We start from the raw sequence: 14,727 nt of genomic DNA, 5'->3' as shown, positions 1-14,727 counted from the left end.
TGACTTTTTCAGCTTCTTGTGTCCGCCTGTGTTCCTTGGCTGGAGCCCTTTCCTCCATCTTCAAAGTGCATCAGTCTCTATCTCCATCATCATATCGCCTTCTCTCTGTAGGTGAATCTCATTCTGTCTCCCTTGTATAAGGATGCTTGTGATTACATTCAGGCCCACCTGGATAATCCAGATAATTTCTCAGTCCAAGATCCTTAGATTAATCATGTGTGCAAAGTCCCTTTTGCCATGAGAGGTAACAGTCACAGGTTCCTGGGATGAGGACACAGATATTTGGGGGCCATTATTCAGCCTCCCACAGAGCCTAAACATGCTTAGACCCCACTCCTTAAAGATTCTAGTTCAGTAGGTGACGTCAGGGCATCTATATTTTACAAAATATGTGCGTGATCAAGAACCTCTCATCTGTCACAGAATTTTATTCAACCTTCAGTTATTATTTATAGTATTATGAGGTTTTATCTAGGTGGCTCCAATGCAAATACACTAATACGTTGACTATCTCATTGAACCCTTGCATGCTTCCAAAATAGGTTTTATTCACATTTTCCAGATGTGGAAATAGGCTTGGAAATTGTTCCATCTGCCCCAGGTCACACAGTAAGGAAGACAGATCCAGAACCCAAGCCCAGCTCTTGTTCTAAAGCTGTACACGTTCCATAAAACAGCTCGAAGCAGCAGAACAGGGCAGGGAAGAGAAGTTCAGCATTAAAGGGGGCTTCCCAAGGCACACAAGTCTGCTCCCAGCCCCTGCAAACTGCACCAACAGAACTGTCCAGTAGAATATTAGAATCCCAAATGCCTTTCGTCTACCTCCTGCCACCTGAGTTACAATTACCGCCCATCCCTACCTGGTGAGGGAGATTGCAAACACGAGTTTGGATGAAGGAGCAGCTTCTTGGGATTTGAGCTCCCTCTCTGCCCACACAGCTCCTCTCCGCTTATTAGGCTGCCTCCCCCCCATGTACAGTAGGATAGGTACCTTCAGAAGATGAGAACACGACTTTAAACAACTGCTCATTATATTTGTCCTAGGATACCATGGCAACTAGTGTTCATTCCAGCAGCTGCTCCACAGCCAGCTTGGCTTTCCTCTCTCAAATTTCTGCCTCAACATTTGCAAACGCATCAGAACCAACCTGCCATGCGGCAGCCTTGGGGCCCAAGTCACTCTGACCCTGGCTTGTGACTCTGCACAAACAGACCAGATTGGGGATGAGAGGCTCCACCTCTATAACCAAGATGCTCTGATACCTTAGACAAGCTTGCTAGGGCTCAAGCTGCTCATCTGTAAAATGTGCATTTCTAGCAAAGTGTTTTTCAACTTGTGAATGACTCATTAGAGGGTATATTAGTTTTCTGTTTCCACCGTAACAAATTAATACAAGCTAAATGGTTTGAAACAAGTTATTTTATATCTCTGGAATTCACAAGTCCAAAATGGGGCAGCAGAGCTGTGTTTTTCTGGAGGCTCTAGGGGAGAATCCATTTCTTTGCCATTACCAGCTATTATAGGCTGCCCACATTCCTTGGCTTGTGGACAATATCACTCTGACTTCTGCTTCCACTGGGACATCTTTTCTGACTCTCCTATTTCATAGGGAGCCTTATAATTGGGCCCATTTGGATAATCTTCCCATGTCAAGACCTTTAACCACATCTGCAAAGTCCATTTGGGGCCATGACTAGGTAACAATATTCAGTTTTTGGTGATTAGGATGTGGCCATGTTGGAGGTGGTCATTATTCAGCCTACCACATGAGATCAGGGAGCCATGTAAGTGGCCAACAGTTTTTTAAATGCTGTTTTAAGAACTGCATGCAGCAATGCAATATTTCTGATTCTAATATGTAACGCTAATATGACATAGTCACAGAAAAAGTTTGAATCCAAGACCATTTGTTTTATCAGTGACAGATTAATGCCTTATTCTCTTATAAAGAAATGTCTAAAGAATAGCCTTGATGAGAACTTGAAATTTTGGCCCTTATTACTATAGGAAGACCAGACCTTTTATACAATATGAATGCAGCTGTTTCCTTCCCCATACCAGGGTTGAGTTTTACCATATAACTCTTAAAAGGATTTAGAATCAAAGGTTGTGTTGAAGAAAAGGCAGAAGGATTCATTATTAAAGACCTACAGTATCATAAGATGACCAAGTATATATAATATCCTTTCAAGGTTTTGAAAAACCCAGGCGTGTAACAACTCACAATTGAGGGGTGAAGTGCAGACACTAAAGATGTTCGTATTTCTGCTCACCTCCACCATGTACAGAGATTTAGAAGCTTTACAACTTTTTTCATAGCAAAAGTTCTTGTTTAGATCCAGACTTTTTCGAGTTGAAGTATACAAGTTAATGTCTATATTAGGTATCTTGAATGTGGTCTGTTAGAGCTACAGTGTGAGGCAGACTAGTCATTTTGACATAATTACAGCCTAGTTAAGATGGGGCAGCCTCAGGAAGAAGATGGAGCAGCCTCAGGAGGAGGTCATAATTGAGTGCTAGGTAGTGGGAAAGCAGCTCTCCAGGCTCAGCTAAGAGGCTCGTGTCCAGCTGTGTAGCCTTAATGAGACCAGGAATGTTGTAATTGCACTTAAGGAAGCTAGAATCTTTTATTATTCCTTTCCCTCCCCCAGAGGAGATGGCTGGCCTTTAATTGGAATGGGAGTACACGGGGGAATAAATCCCTTAAGTTCTCAGGGAAAGTTTTCTGCTCATTGGAAAGACTAATTTGAATTAGGAAATATTACTTAAGTATGATACTAGATTACTTCCTTGGGAATACCTGGCTTCCCTTCCTCTGTAGAGAAGGGAAGTTATGCCAAGGATTAGGGGTGACTTCTTGCCCTCCTCATATTGTATATATGAATGGAGGGGGTAAAAGGCATTAAAGTCACCTAAATGCACCCCTAGAGGTGGGCTGTCACCAAGCGCCATTAGTGATTGAATTCTCTGGCACTGCCAGTTTTGGGGATGGAGTTCAGAAAAAGCTGAGTGACAGGAAGCACTTAAGTCAGAAATATCCGTATTCATGTCCACACAGAACAAGGCCTGCCCAGAGGATTGTGGAAAGGTACTATATTCTCTAAAGAAGAATGATTGCAAGAAACAGTCCTTGAATTCCATCAAAATTTAATAAGAAAGAAGCAAGAGGCTTATGTTGACCACTGTGTTGGAATATCCAGTTAGTGACTTAGCATTATGGTTCTTTTCTTGTGCAGGTAGCTGATAAGGCTTAGAATTGCCACAATGCCTGCTAAGGCAACCACAGCAACCATAGTTTGAAAAGCAACATATCCAGCAGTCTCTTGCCCTTTAGAGTCCACAGCGTCTGGAAAGGAAGCAGACATTCAAGTCTTAAGATCATTGAAACGAAGTGTCAGTTGAAGCTGAAGTTTTACACATTAAAGCTCCCCAGAGAAGGAAGTGAAATGAAGCTTCAAACAGCTCATTTGGGAAGCTTGCAACAGGGTATAGTCTTATCTCTCAAGCCAACCTCCTCCTCTCCCTTCTCCACTCCCACAGCTGTTCCCACTTCCTACTTGCTTTCACTCAGATCAGATAGGCTGACACCTGGAAAGGACCTTACAGTCCCAGCTCATTGTTTAACTTTCTGGCACTAACAGATATGATTAGTTGTCCCAAGTGCATGATTTCTTGCAGCTTATTAGCTGGGGATTTGAGAGCTTAATTTCAAGTTCTAGGCCTAAAATGAAGACTATCTGGGCTGAAGATATAAAATATTAACAGTAACATAATCCAGTAAAGACTTAAGTTTAATAGTAGCAAGCACATGTCTTCTGACCTATTAGTCCTTTTTTTTTTTTTTTTTAGAAACATAGTCTGAAGTTCTTGTATAGTAGGCCATGATTTGAGGATCCTAATGTGGCATTAGTGACAAAACTGGAATCCTTTAGTTACAGTGAGAGGTCTCTGTACAGATATAAGATGGCTTAAACAAGTAAAAAACGTTACAGAACAGTAGGTAGAGTATATGATTCCACTTGTGTTCAATGGGGATTTTTGGAAGGGCACACAAGAGACTTAACAGAACCTATTGCTGGGAAGGGACTCCTTCTCTTCTTGTCTAATCAGCAGCATGTGTTATCTATGCACAGTTAAATTTGACATAAAACCAAGAACTTGAGTCCAAGAAGTACCCAAGGCTTTAAATCCATACCTCTGAGTGAAGAGCTGTCTGACAACAGGAGGATGGGACCTGGGAGACTCACTATCATTTTCTCTTCCTCAGTGGCTCCTGTGGCTGGAAACAGATAGTTTGACCTCTGGGATAATGAGTAGTGGTAAGAAGTGTGCTGAGGGATTACCTAGAGCAGCTCCCCATGGAGCCCCTGCTCTAGGTGGTTTTGCCTGCCTTCACAGGAGAGGGCATACACCTTACTGTAAAAGAAGGATGAACTATCAAAGAATATCGGAAGACAAAGTTCAGAGTCTACCTAGACTCAGGAAGAGTGACTCAGGAAGAGTAACTTTAAAGTCTGCAGAGGATCAGGCTACAGCTCATGTGCAAAAAAAAACGTGTCCCTAGGACTGATGGAGAACCTGTCTATCTCAGACTCAGGTTTCTTGTGCTCTTGGGACTAGGTGAAGAACAAGGGCACTCGTTCTTAAATTCTGAAAGGTTAAGGCTTGCTGTAAACTCATATTAATGAGGACTTGAAATTTTTACCTCGCCTGCTTCTGGATGACACAAGGCAGGTCACAGAGCACAGAGGGAAGTCAGGAGAGAGTTGATTGCAGATTGAGGCACTGCAGTGGAAGTAGACCTGGAGGTGGAACAAGAGTTGAGTAAAACTGATGTCTCACATTCGACCTGTCCCAGGTGACTTGTTAATCACTTACCAAGTGAGAGAACGCTTGGGCCTCTGACACAAAGGCAAAGGTCTTCACATCAAACCTCTGATAGTGATTAGGATAGGTCACAGAGGAGCCAACCGGATGGAAGGTGGTTCTGTGGTTGTCCAGGTTGTATTCACAGCTGGAAGGTACATTTCAGGGAGGGACATCAGCTGAATTCACCCCAGAGTCTAACTCAGCATTTGCTCAAATTCAGTCACACGTAACACCTTCTACCTGTACCTTTTTTTTTTTTAATATACCTCTGATTTGGCCTATCCAACAATATTCATGGAGTTATAAGTTGTTCATGCTAGTTTTTCTTCTACTATGTGTTAATACAATTTCAGTACCAATTTGTTTGCCAGATAAATTCATCAAGAATTATGTAACTCTTCAGATGACACTGGCTTAATTCTTATTAGTCTGAGTATCTTTTTTGTCCCAGGCAGTTAGTATATGTTGCTGAAAAAACAAGGTGGAGAACTCCTGCCATTTTATATCTTAGATGCTAGCAGAGTATAATAGCTATAAATTAGTATGTTAGGTAGCATGTAAGTACTAACAAAAGAAGAGTTAGACCAGGGTAAGGGTGCAGGAGGGTCAGGGTAGGCTTCAAGGAGAAGTGGACACTCGAGCAAGCCTTTAATGGGGTGAAGGAATGAGCTGCATGAATGTGCTGGCTACCATGATCGTGGAGCAGGAGTGCACCTGGAGGATACAAGCTTAACAGATTACAACAGATTCAGAGAAAGATAAGGTGCAGTTCTATCTAGGTGCCAGCAGAGCCAAGAGGATAAACACCAACATACAAGTGGGTAGCCACAACTTCAGAGCACTGTGATATTCAGATCTAGAGTCAGATGGGCATTCATGTTCTACCATTTACTAAATATTACTTTGGGCTAGTTATTTAAGTAGCAAGTTTGGGTTTCTTTATGAAGTGAGGTGGCTAGTGTCTCTCATAGAGTGATGAGGTTCAGGTAATGCATCTGGAGCACATAGCACCATGTTCCGCCTATGGTAGGTATTCAATAAATGGATAGGAACTAGAAATCTCTTCTCTCCAGATATTGGCATATTAAAGCCAGATTTCCTTGGGAGGGATCTTATACTTTTAGATTCAAGGGTAATAGGAAAGCATGAGTCACCTTATTTGACCAAGGACTGGTTGCTAAGAAACAAGAACAAAAATCAGGGCCTTTGACACAGTGCTCCTCTCAAGCCCAAGATCATTTTATTCTTTTTACTGGCAGTTTGATTAGCTGGGATACCTTATATGGAGAATACATACCCATCCACGACAATATTCCACTGAGGGAGAGAGGCTGGGTCCATGGTGGATGTTGCCCAGCAGTTATCTAAGACCAGCTTGATGTTGGGGTCAGTCCTGTTTATGACTCTCACTTCTAGGTAAATTGGTTGGCGGAGGTATCTCACCACAGGGTACTCCTTCTCCCCATATGGTTGCAGGTAGGAGTTATCTGAAATGGAGGAGAAGCCCCTCTGGTACTCAGGTAGTTGATGGTCACAACAGAAGCTTAAGCATCGCTACTACTCTAGTCTGGTGGCATCAAAGTTCATTTTAGGGAAGAGTTCCCTGAAAGTATTTAAGCAGATTTTTTAGGTTATAATGTCTCACCTGGGTAGGTTTGCAGCGTCAAAGCAAGTGGACCCGGCTTCACTGAGGCCATTGGAGGAGGAAGGCTTTCAACACTGGTATTTATTAGCATGTTACTGCTGCTGTAATAGCACCTCACCGTCATTCTGTAAGAGTGGGTGGGTGGAGTTGTTAAGAATTTTAGATTAAAAAACTGCTTGAGTTTAAGCTGGGGCTTAAAAAGTCAAGTAGCAATTGCGTTCACACCTGAACTCACTATCTCTGGAAACTGTGCTTGGAGGAAGATCTGCCCAGAAAGCATGGATTTCATTTTCATAGATGACTTTGTCATTCTTGAACTTAGAGTAAGGTTAGAGAAAGTGGTTAATTAGTTATCTCAAAAGTAAGTCTTAACCTCTTGCTATGGGCCAGTACTAACCTTATGTCTTGTTCCACATCCATTCAGGGGTATGTGAAACTGCACCAGCCCCCGAGATGGAGCTCTAAAGATTGGCTGGCAGGATGAGTCTCCCACCCTGAGGGTATCCAAGTCGAGAGCCGGTTTTGTTTGATGGCTGTAGACCTCAATGTCCATAAACCCATCCTGAGTACATAGCTCCCCTGAAACTAGATAGTGGTGAGAGTTAAAAAAAAAAAAAAAAAAATCTGTCTGCCATGTGGCTATTGTCATCTACCAATCTGAAGTGTGATGGAAGTTTGAATTTTTATCAGGAGGCAACAGAATTTGTCTTAAGTCTTTGTTTGGGAAAATACCTTGATAAGCAGCTTGAGTTACGAGGGGAGACCCTTAAGGCGCCAAGACAAGAGTGAGGCTGCTCTGTATGAGCAGAAGGATTTTGCATCCAAAGGAAGAGGCAACAGGAGACGTGGGGAGAAGCACCAGGTGAGGTAAGAGACCCATGAGAAAAACCTGATGAGGCTTAAAGTGCCGTCCCTTGTGTCATAATGTCCCTTCTTTCAAGGCTCACAAATCTTGGTGGTTTAAGGGGAAGTTGAAGAAGCAACTGATCTGTCCCATTTGGCTTTGACCTGATACAGGTCAGCGAATAAAAGGAGCAAAGGGGCAGAAGCAATACTACACAAGAGGAAAGACCTACTTCCATATTCTTTTGAGGGATTTTTCAGGAGTTGGGGGAAATACCTGTAGTCCCTGTAGTTTCAGGTTTGAAGCAATCTTATTTAGATGGTAGGCTTAGGCTCCTAACATGAGGTATATCCAGGTTACTTAAAAACATGAAACAGTTGTGAAACCTACCTGTATGTGTATCTTAGAAGTGTTATCTTTCTTAGATCCCTATCACAGCAGCTTAGACTGACATTTCTGGTCTGACCAGCCTTTCATTTCCTCAAAGTGTAAGCAATGCAGAGTCTGAACTTCTATACACTTTCCCACATGCAAGAGCTAAGAGAGAAAGAATGTAGGAAACCGTTTAAGAAAAATGGTCTTTACCGATGGAAACTGTTGACTCACAGAGACACTCCGGATAAATCACCATGGATACCATCTCCAGCTGAATGTAAAAGGTCAGCTTGAGTGACGACAAGTAGAACTGATAGGGTAGGCATTTTTCAGAGAACTGAAATGAAAGAATGTCATTTAGCAACCACAGCCTGTTGGGACCCAGAGCAGTCAAAGGAGGGAGGAAGGAAGTACACTGAAACCTTCAAGGCACACTCCAGACTTATTATGGTTTCCCTTTAAGCCAGAACAAGAGACCCTATCACTTCTCCAGATCAGGATCCTTCCCTAGGAAGGAAATTTATTTCTTTAAGCTCATGCCCTCCAGTACCCAGTACTGTATGCTCTTTGTACTAGACACTGGAATTTGATCTGTTAATTCAACCTCTAAAGAGCTGCCGATCCAGGAGTTATAAAATGTTATTGCAAAGTACACACCAACATAAAATTATTCTTTGTTGTCCTTGGCAATTGCCTCAGTCAAGACTGGCCTCAGTGAGGACAGCTGGGGACACTTGTTTGGCTCAAGCTGTCCTGTTTCAATAGGGCATGAGAGGTTCATCATCAGAAGCTTGATAGCAGTTTGTTCTATTCAGTGAACTAAGAAACTTAGGAAAACTTCCATTGCAGTTAAAGAGGCTTGGTGTTTGAGAGTAAATTTCAGTTACTTGAGAATTCACTTAAGCAAGGTGTTCAAATGAGGCCTTCCAAATTTTGAATTTTTTACACTGGCAATTAGAATTTATGGACAAGTCAGCAGCTGTATCAGGGTAGCCTAAAACGCTATGCTTCAAGTCAGGCTTCCATAAAGCTCAGTGACTGACAATGGAACGTACTTTCGTTTTGAGGAGCGTTTTGCTGAAATGCAACCTCAAGCCATTTGTTGTTTCCACATCAACCCCACTGTTGCGCAGCTGGCTCACAGCAATGTTCCTATTTTCGAAGCTCATGGATTTTAACTTCCCAGGAAACTCTGGTATGGTGAGAGTCATGTGTGTGGCATTACAAGTCACAGGATCTAGAAGGAATGACAGAATGATCAGTTTTCATTAAGTCCCTAGAACAACGTCTTCCACAACTGGAGTTGTCCCTTCCTAGGCACTTACCTGACACACAAATGAGTCGTGATGATAAGACGATCGTCTGCCCAGGAGATACATGCGTAAGCTTCAGAGGCACCATGTAGAGGTGGCTGTTACCTTGCTGAGGAGAGGCATTTTCAAAGACATTGGTTTACCTGAATTACCTGAATTTCTAACCCATGCTGGAATAGTTAGGGCAAACATACTCAACTATTGGGCACTGTCTTGGCCCAAGTAGAGTTCAGGCATTTTGTCCCAATTGTTCTGCAGGTGCTCTAGTTTTAAAATCTTGTACTTCATAACATCTGGCAAAGTAGTGTCTACTGATATGACCTGTAGCTGATCATTTCTAAGCAGATATGAGCTCTTGTTTTATGACTATCTTATGGTATCAGCATTCAGAGAGAATGTTTAAGATTCAGCATATGCTCAGTGTATAACAGGACTGTTAACATGGCTGACATTTGAGCACGTAGGTGCCAAGCCCTGTTCTGAGTATTTTGGCACATTAACTGATTTAATGTAGTGTCATGATTGTTGGTCCCCAAAGTGCCGGTACCTACTGTAAACACAATACAGGGCAATGATAAAACAGAACACCTTAATTCGTAAAAGGATTTCGTAGTACCCTAGCTCCATATTATGTAGTTAATTTAGATCTATGGAGGAAGAGGGAGAACAGATTGAAGTCAGGACCGTATCTCTTTTGTTCACCGTTGTATCTCACCATTTTATCTTTAGTACTTAGTACAGTGCTTGGCACATGGTAAGCATTAAGATACCTGTTGAATGAGTTGTATTCTCAATTGAGGACATGGTTGAGGTCATGCTTGGATTTAGAAATACTGGTTTGTGCCTGGATTGCGGTACAAAAAGATTCACACCTACCGAGTAGCGAGTCACTCCAGTGGCGTGGAATGACACTTGGACGCTTATCTTCTGGTTGTCAATCAGGAGATTATACCCTTGGGTCATAGCCTCCTGAAGGGTCAGAGTTTGGGCTCTTTCGCCATCACCAACTGCAAAGGTCCATCCCATCTGAGGTTTGGGATCCTAAAGTCAGAAGTTTCATTTAGAGGGCTGGTGCTCACCTTCACCCCAAGACTATTGTCTATTTCATATTTTAACCAGGACGGAAGTTATGTCACCTTTAATACAGAACTAAAGGTTACTTAGGCTTGTAATTTAAAAAATAACTTTCATACCCCACTTTCATCAGCCATGCCAGGAAAAAAGTGAAAGGTAAACTGGAAGAAAAAAAAAGATGATGTGAGGCTTTGATTTGGAGATTTCTGATATCATGTTACCTGAGAGGATGTGGAAAACACCCAGAGCAACTGCTGTGCGATTCTGACACCACAACACCTAGTTGTGGGATGAAGTAGAAGCACAGGCAGTCATGAATCCTAGCAGTGCCCTTAGACATCATTTCCTCCTTGAGCTTTTGATACCAAAAGGCAATTGGAAGATCTAAGCTCCCTTTCAGTTGTAAGCTGAGATACTAAGTCCTTAAATGTACAGCTTTTTACTCTGTGCATAGAAATCAAATACTCTGTCAAGCTGCAGTTTCATCACTGTTAATGAAGTGTGATTATTTTTGTCCACTGTTGATGTTTGCTGTTAGACTATAAAGTCCACGAGTACGTGATTGGTCTCTTTTGCTCATTTACTATATCCTAGTATCTAGCGTAGGGCCTGGCACATGATAAGTATCCAGTTTGTCAGGCTACCAACTGAATCCTTTTTATGGCTAGTCATGATGTGCTGAGTGCTGTATCTGCCTTCTCAGTCAATTCTTAAAGCCATCCTATGAGGTATTGGTGTCCCCCACTTCAGACTTAGAAACAAAGTCTCAGTGTGGTTAAGAAATCAATCCAAAGCTACACAGCAAGTCAGTAGCAAAATACAGATTGCAGTCCTGATCTTGTTCTGAAGCCCAGCTCCGTCTAGACCACATTTCCCCCGCAGCAGCTGGGTGAGAAGCAGTCAGCCTGCTTCACTCACAGACATGAAATCCTTCAAGCAGACTGTGGATCCCAAATGCTGCTCATGGCTTTCTGCTTGCATAACTGGACAGCTGATGTCATACATGAGAGCCTCTTGTCTTAAAGCAGCATTGTCGTCCATGAGTTTGATGGTCATCTGATGCTGGCCAAGCTGTATGAAAACGGCATAGTAAGGACAGAGTGCTAGTACCTCAGTGGGAAAGGGGATTCCAGAATACCATCCGACCCAGCTGATTGGTAAAACCCTTAACGTTGACAAAACCCCTAACGTTGGCAAAACCCTTAAATTATCAGTGCCACGGGTTCTAGAAGGTCCCTCATTCCTGTACCAGGAGATGCTATAGCCTCTTTAGATATCCCAGGAAAGACTCATACATCGGCAGAGAATAATAGTTCCTTGAGTTTCAGGGCTCAGAGTCCAGTTTTTATTTTCTTTTTACATTCACCCTATATCTGAATATCAAGGTCCTGTTTGGTTTGGGGCCTGTACCAAGATATTCAAATACACTTATTGAGCACCTGTGTAGCAGCCATTGTGCTGGGTGCTGGACGGAGCCATCTTTGCCATTTCCCCTGGCCCAAGGAACTCACAGTCTAAAGCAGGAGTCAGCCAACAATTTTCTGTTAAGTGTTAGTAAATATATAGACTTTGTAGGCCACATACGAGTGCTAACATGTTTTAAAAACTCTTGATAAAACAGAAAACATTCTTAGCTTGAGGACCATCCCACACACAGATCATGGGCTGGATGTGGCCACCCACAGGTGATACTCTGTAGGCCTCTGGTCTAAAGGAATGCAACCCTAAGCTCCCTAAAGTTGGGAAAGGCCATTTCAGAAGGGAAAGTGTTAATTACTGGAGATCTTCACTATAGAATCAGATGAAGTAGATGGTTAAACTTGCAGACTTCTAGGATGCACCCCAGACCTATTAAGTCATCAACTAAATGAACTAATTCTGTACTTTCCAAGTTCCCTGAGTGATTGTTTGCACACTCAAACTTGGAAATGACTTAGGTCGCTTTTACTGCTCCTAATAACCCTGATTGGGCAGTACTATTGCTTAACAGTAGAAAATCCTATTGTTCAGCTTCTGCTGGCCTTCCAACACATGTTTTTACAGCCTAGAGGTACCAGCACTCTATTTACCAGCCCCAAAATAGCCTCCCCTTTTCCATGGGGGTTACAGATCAAAATAGCTCATGTTTGATCATTTGCTGTGTCTAGATGCTATGCCAAGTCCTTCATCTGTATTATGTCGTTAATCTTTAGACACCTTATGGAGAGATATCATAATCCATTTTCCAATGGGCAAGTAGAGGCTTAGAAAGAGTAGCTAACTTACCCCAAATCACATCTAGATAGTGGCAGAGCCAGAAATCAAGCCCAAATCCTCAACTCCAGGGTCTCTTAACCTCAGCGTTGGCATTTGGGTTCTAACATGTCTGTTACCGAGGGCTCCTCTGGGCAGTGGAGGCTATTTAGCAGTATCCTTGGCTTGTACCCACTAGACGGCCAGTAGCTGCCCTTTCCCACCCCACCCCTCAACCACCTGTGATAACCAGAGCTGTCTCCAAACATTGCAGGATGTTCTCCGGGATGACAAAAGAAATCACCCTGATTGAGAACTACTGCTCTACTCCAAAGCCTTAACTCCTGGGTTACTACTTCCCAAATCACTCCTCAAACAATTACTTACTACTCTTTTGGTACAGGTTTCATATGGGGCCTTCAGGGTGAGCTTTTCTGGGTCCAGAACATAACTGCAGTTCAGCATTTCAAGACCAAGGGGATCTACAGAAGCAAGAGCAATTTAGACAGGAGATGGCCAAGAAGTACATTTCAGTGACGTTGAGTCAACCAGAGGTACATAGCCAAGACTGCCAATCCATTTCTAAGGTACTTCAGTCACTTCACCTTTTATTTTCCCACCTGAGTGATATAACCCAAGCTCTGGGAAATGCTGTGATTTGAAGATAGATGTTTCCTAGGGGATTCTGAGATAAGACAGATTTCCAAAGAAAGACAGGGTCTTCCACTCTCGGAGGCATCATGCAATTCAGGGCCCCTGTGTCATCATGGGTTTTGGGTGCCAGTTGCTCCAGGGTTTGTGTGCTCTGCTCACCAGGAAATGGAGATGGCCTTGAGCCAAGGGCTTCTATTAAGTAAGACTAAGATGAGATAATACACATTACTTACCCACCACAGATGCGTGCTGTATCTTGTTGGCAAGAATGCTTGGAAACGCCACTATCATTCTATTTTCATAGCAAGTGACAGTACCTGAAGAGCAAAGGAAACACATGGGGCATCTTTGAACACAAGAGGCATGATTCCTACAGAAGTGTATTGAGGGAACTCTCCTCTCCAACAGACAACAGGGAAGATGCCAGTTGGGAGAGGCAAAGCTTGCCTACCACCCTTAAGGAAATTACAGATTGGTGGGAAAGATATAACTACAATGCAAGATACCAAGAACTGTAGGGAAGGTATCAATTTGGTGCCTAGGGCTTTCTGAAGTACTCCAGGATAAGCCTGGATTCGGGTTAACACGCATGCATGCAGGAACCAGGCTGGAACCCTGATGGAGATGGGGATGGTAGGTCTGTGAAGAACTGGAGAAAAGTTTTGTCTAAGATTTTTCAATCTGAAGTTTAAAAAATGCCCTAAGTAAGCCCAAGGACACACTTTTTAAAGACAAACCAATCTGCCTATAACCTGACACTGTGCGTCCTCTGGCTCAGATGAAAATTTTGAAAAACTCATTACAAGTGGAACGGCTCTGATTTTGTCTGTTATGTTGACGCTTTCCTTAAGCGTGAGCATGTGTTTGAAGATGACTGCTCCCAAAGATGGGGGCTTAGTGTGTGGTGTGCTACTCTTTGGATGCCGTAAAGCTTGAGGCAGTGAGGGAATAGAAGGTAGTACAGGTGTTTTTGCACACTGCTCCATTTAGCTGGTAGAGCAAGCTCTAGGTAAGCAATGGAAAAACTGTAGTGACTTGATCAAGGTTATAAAGGGAATGAGTGGAGATTGTCTAACCTATGTTTGTGTTTCCTCGCCATCTAGGCACCCCAGGTGCAATCTGTTCGAAAGATGCTTAAGAGCACTTCCCTCACCCAAGAGGCCTACCTGGGAAGGCAGGATCCACCAACTGATGAACACGTATTGAGTTCACCGAAGTCAAAAGGGCGAAGATTAGAGGAAATGACCTGTAGGTGCTGGAGGGCATGAGGGAGAGAGTTAAAGAGGGACGAACTTCAGCAGACAAGGCCATTATGTCCTCTCCCTTCTGCCCCCAGTTACCTCCAGTCTGCACTGAACCAGCTTGAGGGTCTCCCACTGTCTCCTCTCTGCCTGCACGCCATGACCGAAGACACCACCAAATCAGCCAGGCAGAGGGGTGTGCTGCTCTGTGCTTTTATAGCAGGAAGCAGGCCATGATCCTGCCCTCTCCCCACTGGAGACACCTGAATCTTCTCCAGCCCTCCCAGCTGAGAGGAGGGGACTTGGGAAGGGAGAGCCTTTCTGGAAGGCCTGAAATAAGTGGAGTTCTGCGCTTTCTGACACTTGCCTTGCTGTTCCACCAGCTGCTCTGCGGGCCAGCCATGAAACCAGAGTTCCCTGAAACTGGCTCCAGGTGAATGAATTGGTGCTTTTTTTCTGTAACACTGGGAAAAATTAGG

At 43.3% G+C, this 14,727-nt stretch overlaps 1 protein-coding gene across 1 annotated transcript; it reads right to left on the bottom strand.

Annotated features, from left to right (window-relative positions):
* Window positions 1-3,201: 3,201 nt before the first annotated feature.
* On the bottom strand, window positions 3,202-14,409 carry ZP2 (zona pellucida glycoprotein 2; the record flags this gene model as incomplete). Its single annotated transcript, XM_082856242.1, has 18 exons — window positions 3,202-3,347; window positions 4,197-4,280; window positions 4,707-4,803; window positions 4,880-5,015; window positions 6,168-6,357; window positions 6,516-6,640; window positions 6,741-6,832; window positions 6,913-7,100; window positions 7,945-8,071; window positions 8,790-8,971; window positions 9,060-9,156; window positions 9,924-10,088; window positions 10,241-10,282; window positions 11,040-11,192; window positions 12,741-12,835; window positions 13,241-13,324; window positions 14,174-14,253; window positions 14,348-14,409. 18 exons carry the CDS (start codon window positions 14,407-14,409, stop codon window positions 3,202-3,204), a joined length of 2,145 nt encoding a protein of 714 aa, XP_082712368.1.
* Window positions 14,410-14,727: the final 318 nt, after the last annotated feature.

Source organism: Leucopleurus acutus (genome assembly GCF_964270905.1).
Source record: "Leucopleurus acutus genome assembly, chromosome: 16".
Lineage (NCBI taxonomy): Eukaryota > Metazoa > Chordata > Mammalia > Artiodactyla > Delphinidae > Leucopleurus > Leucopleurus acutus.
This window is presented reverse-complemented; position numbering and strand designations above follow the sequence as displayed.